At 36.4% G+C, this 5976-nt stretch overlaps 1 protein-coding gene across 1 annotated transcript; it reads right to left on the bottom strand.

The window, feature by feature from the left end:
* Positions 1 to 3026: 3026 nt before the first annotated feature.
* On the bottom strand, positions 3027 to 4773 carry LOC145890426 (protein mono-ADP-ribosyltransferase PARP15-like). The gene is made up of 3 exons (XM_082981515.1): positions 4669 to 4773; positions 4314 to 4488; positions 3027 to 3301 (listed from the first exon to the last, which is right to left on the bottom strand). Exons 1-3 carry the CDS (start codon positions 4771 to 4773, stop codon positions 3027 to 3029), a joined length of 555 nt encoding a protein of 184 aa, XP_082837641.1.
* Positions 4774 to 5976: the final 1203 nt, after the last annotated feature.

Raw genomic sequence — 5976 nt, 5'->3', positions numbered from 1 at the left:
GATTATGTAATGGACAATATGTTATAATTTTAGAATTCACTTTCTTCTTGCACGAACTTTTTTCGAGTTCAGTGATTTCTTTCGTTGTCTTTTTGTTTTCTGCGTTTCATGTTTTCAATGTGGTTCCACAAACGAACCATGAATCGGCCCTGTGTTAAGTCTGCTGTGAAAGTATACTTTACATGTAAACTAGTTACATACAACTGAAAATATTGTTATTTGATGTTGTTGGAACCTTTCAAAGGCAATTTATTTACCGCAAGAAAAAGTGCACTAGCTTAAGTAGTAATGGCATAATACTAACGACGGATATTCTTCCACAAACTTGCAGAAAAGAAATATTATTAACCAACGACTGCCCAAATGAAATCGCACGGTTATAGGTCAACCATTATAACTAAATAGAAAACTGTAAAAACAAACGCACCTGTCGTCGCATTAAACCACACATGGTGTTCGTTACGGAATAACAGATGTTTCAAAACTTCAAAATTACTACATACATGTTAAAAGTGTGGCCAATATTACGGGTTTCCAATTACAATTTTTCTCCGCGCCTCCAATATGAAAATATTTTTAAACCAACTTGATCAATGAACGTATAGTGTTTTGTTTGTCCGCTATCGTAACAGATAGCCCAACCTATTTGAACTTTTGAAAGTCCACATTGAATATACCTACTTACTGTAAAGCAAATCAACTAAAAAAATATGTCACGTTATATATGTCACTTCAAACAGTTCTTCACGCGGCACAATGCATTGCACAACACACACATAGAAAAAAAAATAAGACACGACACTTCTAGTAACGATGCCACCTTGGCTGCAGTGGGAAGACATGGAAGGCGAAGTTACCAAAAAGTTTCTCGTTTCACCGAATTCGAGCGAATATGAGATAGTTCTTCATAGTATTAGCACATTGGATGAATTTTAGCTGCATAGGACTCAAAACGTTACTCAGTGGAATCAGTTTCAAGAACAGAAAAGGAAGATTGAGAAGAAAATTCCAAACCAACTTGTAACCCGTGAGCTTTTCCATGGAACTGATGCTGCTGTAGAAGATAATGAAAATTGTATGTTATCGCTTTTGTTTGTTTAACCAACATTCGTTCATTAACGCACGTCACTCTTTAATTCGCCAAGTCATGATACTCGAGCGTTATAAATCTGATAAACCCGCTCTAGCACGTGAGAGAAATTCATCTTGGTTAACAACGGACTTTTCCGCTGACCAAAGCCTTATGATTTTTATATAATCTACGTTTGTTTATGACATTTTTACCCGGTCAACACGCCTGAAAGTTAGTCGTTATAATTGACCGCTTGGGCTGTAAAGCCAGACAATTTCCAAAAACGTAACATTGAACATTTGTACTGTCTCAACGCCAATTGGATTTACTCGATCTTCGTCATTGAAATTGCATCTTTTATTGTGAGTATTCGAATGTCTTACTAATTTTAATACATCCCAGTAATTACTAATTGCACAGTGTTGGAGTCTTTTTGGAGTTATAGTTAGGTTTTGTGTTATCACTGAGTAAACATAACATAAAACCTACACTGCTACCAGTGAACAAATTTCGAAAGATACTTTTGATCGAAGTCATGCAGGAAAAAATGGTGCATACCGTTTGATAGCGACATCTCGGAAAAAGATAGGTCATCGGTATGAACACTAAGCAACAAGGCATATTTCGTCCAACATACTGGAATCAATTAGGCAAAACACTCTTTATATGGGGATGGAAGCGCTCCATTTGGTTTGTGCGTTGTTGCCCAGTAGTTGGCCATGGTAGTTTTTTCCCAAAAAAATCGATATCTATTTTGGACTTAATGCTGTACTGCTTTCACCATCAACTTCCTAGAATACTTTGTGGAAATGGTATGTGAGAAATAAAATACTGCCTTTGGAGTGAAATCACTTATATAACTTCTTTGCGGTACATGAATTCGACATTTACATGAAACGATGTGACCTGCTATCACTCCGGCATAAATATCAGATGTGCATAACAGCAAATATTTGTGTACAAGTACTGTGTGGTCACTCATTGCAAAGTTCGGTACAAAGCCCACGTCAATCGCTTGACACCTGTTCTGAATTATGAGGGTGGTCAGCAATCAGCTTGGGCTTCTTCCATTTCTTACGTTTTAGAGATGTCAGGTATTTCGTGAACTGTTTTAACAATAACTGATTGATAACATTTTAATAGCAGGATTCAATTGATGTTTTTGCGCAATTATTACCACACGATGTAGTTAAAGGAACCGGAAGGTCGTGTAGTGAAAATATAACATATGTCAAAACACTTGAGCGCAATCAGAAGACAGTCACTGATCAGGCTTGTCAGATGATCCTGCAGCGGAGAATAATTAACAGGGTTGGTGAGTATACATCAATATGTTCTTGTAATTAATTGAAGACATCATTCTAAGATTGTTTTTGGACATTCGCCAGGATTAATGCTGACTTACATTACTTTTTTTTTAAATTGCAAAATGAAAAAATAAACCAAGAAAACAAACAAAGTAAATAAAAATAACATCATTGACGTTAACGCATTTGTTTCCTTATGAGAAGTTTAAATAATATCGAACTTTATTTTCATTTTAAGGAAATTTATATTTATTTTTAAGCTTCATGATTTGCAGTTTCAAAATTTTTTATTTTTGCATTACACATCATTGCCATTTTGAAATGATGCATTTTCGGCAACACGATAACGCAGTTAATTGCACTGTGGTAAATACAGATATGTACAATATGTACATTTCTTACGATCAACCGGACATTTGAGGGTATCATACCGATTGTGTTAAACACAAAAGTAATCTTATATTGAGTAACGAAGATAAAATTATACTAAAAATGCGGATTTTAGCCAGTAGATAGCTGTCAAAATTGAGAACAATTGAAGTTCGAAAACAGCAGTAAAAAATGAACAAGGCATATTATAAACAGTTTGTGGCCTTGGATAGCTATTATAATTAACAGATTAAGTTTGTTCGACGAAAATACAAAAACTACGTTTTGTAAGTGAGCAAATACATGGGGTATACACTCGCATCACGAAAAACCACGAACATGTTGGGGGATTGGAGGTTGTCTACCACACTGTCGAATGGAGTACCGTCAGCTTGCATCGGTATCGTGTGAGTATCTTTGTTGCCGACGCTGGGAGTTCCAGTAATTACTTCAGCCAAGAACATGCGTCTGTGTCCTTGAGGATCTTCGCTTGCAAACCCGTGCGAATATTGGGCAGTCGTTGCAAAGTAAACACCTCTTCCATAAAACGTTGCTGGAACAAATAAAAATGTCGTGAAATAATACGTATGGCGTTTGGCATAATAATTAGCATTGTTATAATGTTTTCTTGGGTTATTTTTTTTAATCTGGAGAAAAGTGACTCTTGTCCAACAGGAACAAAATCTTCTCATGATGTTATCAATAAACGACCATGTAACGTATATCAACGTTGCATTTATGGAAGTAGGTTGCATGGCCAGTATGTCATTGTTCGGAATTTCTCATAATTGGTTTGGGTAAAGTCATAAGTAGGGTCGTCTTGCCAGGCGTGTTCATTTCAAACTGCAGCGTTAGCAACGGTTGTGTATTCACGTGATTTGTGTCCTATGTGTCCTTTCCAACTGTTTCTCAACTGTTTTGGTGTCATATTGATGTTAAGACATGTGTAGTTTCCAAGCAACTGTTGCGTTGTTAAGTGATTTCATTGGCTAGTTTGAAGTGTTTGGTTTGGTAGCGTAGAGACGTAAGGCGCTTAGAGACGTTAGACGTTTTTCTTGTGTTACTGTCCTGTATCGTCTTTCAAACGACCTGTGTTTGTTAAACTGTCCGCTGACCGTTGGTCTTTTGTATTCTCGCTTCATATAATGGGTGTGCGTGGTTTGCAGTGTGAGTGAGTTAGTGGTTACTATTTTGTGATTCGGTTTTGTTCAATTCTGTCTGGACGTTTGGGCGTAAATTCACTCAGTTTGGCGTTGGTATAATTGCGCATGTTAATTTCGTATCCAAAATTGTTCATGGTAAATGAATATTGGTGTAGTGTTTGCATCGAGAGTTAATTAAGTCAGGTTAGGAAAACACAACAATTAGAACCTCACGTGCGATCTTATGTCAAATGCGCTAATCAAATAGGATCATAAATAATAGTGTTTAAATCCGATTCGAGACTCATATTTGACATAATAGGTCGCAACAGACCACCAGCTAGACAGTTCGCACTTAGATTGAAAGCGTGTATACGAACAAATATTTAGTTAATGTGCAACGAAAGAATGAACATTGCAAACCATTTTTTCCTGCGTGACTTCGATCAAAAGTATCTTTCGAAATTTTTTCACTGGTCGCTGCATCAGTTCCATGAAAGAGCTCACGGGTTACAGGCTGGTTTGGCATTTTCTTCTCAATTTTCTTTTTCTGTTCTTGAAACTGGATCCACAGTGTAATATTTTGTATTCTGTGTAACTGAAAAGAAAAAAAATACCAGAGGCTGTTTTTTTGGAAAATCGCAGTGGTTAAGCTTGACTACATAATTGCTCACACTGGCATCATCATCACTTTTAATAGGTTTCGCAACCATCATAACCTTAGCCTTTTAAATGAATTGATATTGCAAACAAATTAAATAACTATCAGAAGGTTTACCTGAACCACGTTCAAATTTTGAGTTTGTCTAAATTTCTGAAGAACATTATGGAATTCTGGAGAGTTTGGAACAACGGTAACTTGTTTGGTAATTTCGTCTCCCATTTCGTCCCAGTAGTCCGGTTCTACAACAATGTTACACCCTACAGTCTGTTTACTTCAATTTGCCGCGAAATAATTTCAGGTCAAAATTTCATATCTAAACCCTTCATAATTACATTTCGGGATACCGAGATATGCGGCAAAAAAGGCTGTATATGCTTATTTGCATGAAGTGGATGTTTTAATCATATTGTTTGTTGTTCATAATAACACAAAAAAATAACATAAGAGAATGCAAACCGTCCTCTATTGCTTCTCATTTTTGGATAAATCCTGAGGCAATTGATTTAAACTTACTTTCTGCCACTAATCTTCTTTCAACCTTACAAGTTGAAACTCCTGTGCTTGCTTCCATGTTTGCGAAGTCAACAGCAAGGTAGAGATTAGGAATCGTGTCGTGAACAGTAACGTTTTTCTGGCCTTGCTTGTTTTTCTGCAGAGGACAAGACTAACATTTCAAATGATCTGGATTGATGTAGTGGAATTACCTTATAGGCGTTTTCAAGTTCGAAGCTTGCCCGCAAAGGAAACTTCTTCTTCTTGTTGTCGCTCGGGTGTAAATACCACCATTCCACATAATCCAATATGTGTAAAGCATGTTTAAACTCGTTTATGATTTGAGTGGCTTTCAAACAAGAAGATGACTCGTTGGTTTTTAGGCCTTGAATCTTCAGTTCTCTGCGTTCATCAATGGTTAAATATCTCCACTGAGTGACAATATGTTAATTTACAGAAATAAACTCAAATACACTTACGTGGAGGAAACGTATTTAATCAAGACATTTTCGCTTGTCATGAGATTTTGTAGTTCTTGTTCTTCGTCGGGCGTCAAGTCTTTTATCGCCTCGTCTTTAATGATTTGTGTGAAGCTCAGTTCAACGATTTTTTTCTCAAGCAATGCTATCGCCTATGCAATAAGAAAAAATTTCTAAAAAATTCTTGCTGATTTTACGCCTAACTTCAATGAACACTACTAAGCTCTATGGAATCTACTGATATAAATTGTATTTTATGATTAAAAGCCAGATTGAAGGTTTTGGCAACCCATTTACCTTGTCGGTGTTTTGTTTGCTTTTCGAGCAAAACCGGACACGACTTTTAGAAGCAACGATTTTTTCAACACCAAGAGGTTGTGGCGATGAAACTGTGCGAGAAAAAAATGTGTTTTGGTAAATCACAAAAAAATTACAGGCATGTAATTTAAAC

The sequence above is a fragment of the Ascidia mentula genome, chromosome 1, assembly GCF_947561715.1.
Source record: "Ascidia mentula chromosome 1, kaAscMent1.1, whole genome shotgun sequence".
Taxonomy (NCBI): domain Eukaryota; kingdom Metazoa; phylum Chordata; class Ascidiacea; order Phlebobranchia; family Ascidiidae; genus Ascidia; species Ascidia mentula.
This window is presented reverse-complemented; position numbering and strand designations above follow the sequence as displayed.

What these genes read in the sequence shown, in the direction of transcription:
- LOC145890426 (XM_082981515.1), bottom strand. Translation starts at nt 4,773, where the DNA reads ATGGGAGACGAAATTACCAAACAAGTTACCGTTGTTCCAAACTCTCCA. An exon ending in AAAATTTGAACGTGGTTCAG is followed by an intron (nt 4,489 to 4,668) that starts GTAAACCTTCTG and finishes TTTTCTTTTCAG; the next exon opens with TTACACAGAATACAAAATAT. An exon ending in AAGTCACGCAGGAAAAAATG is followed by an intron (nt 3,302 to 4,313) that starts GTTTGCAATGTT and finishes TATTTGTTCCAG; the next exon opens with CAACGTTTTATGGAAGAGGT.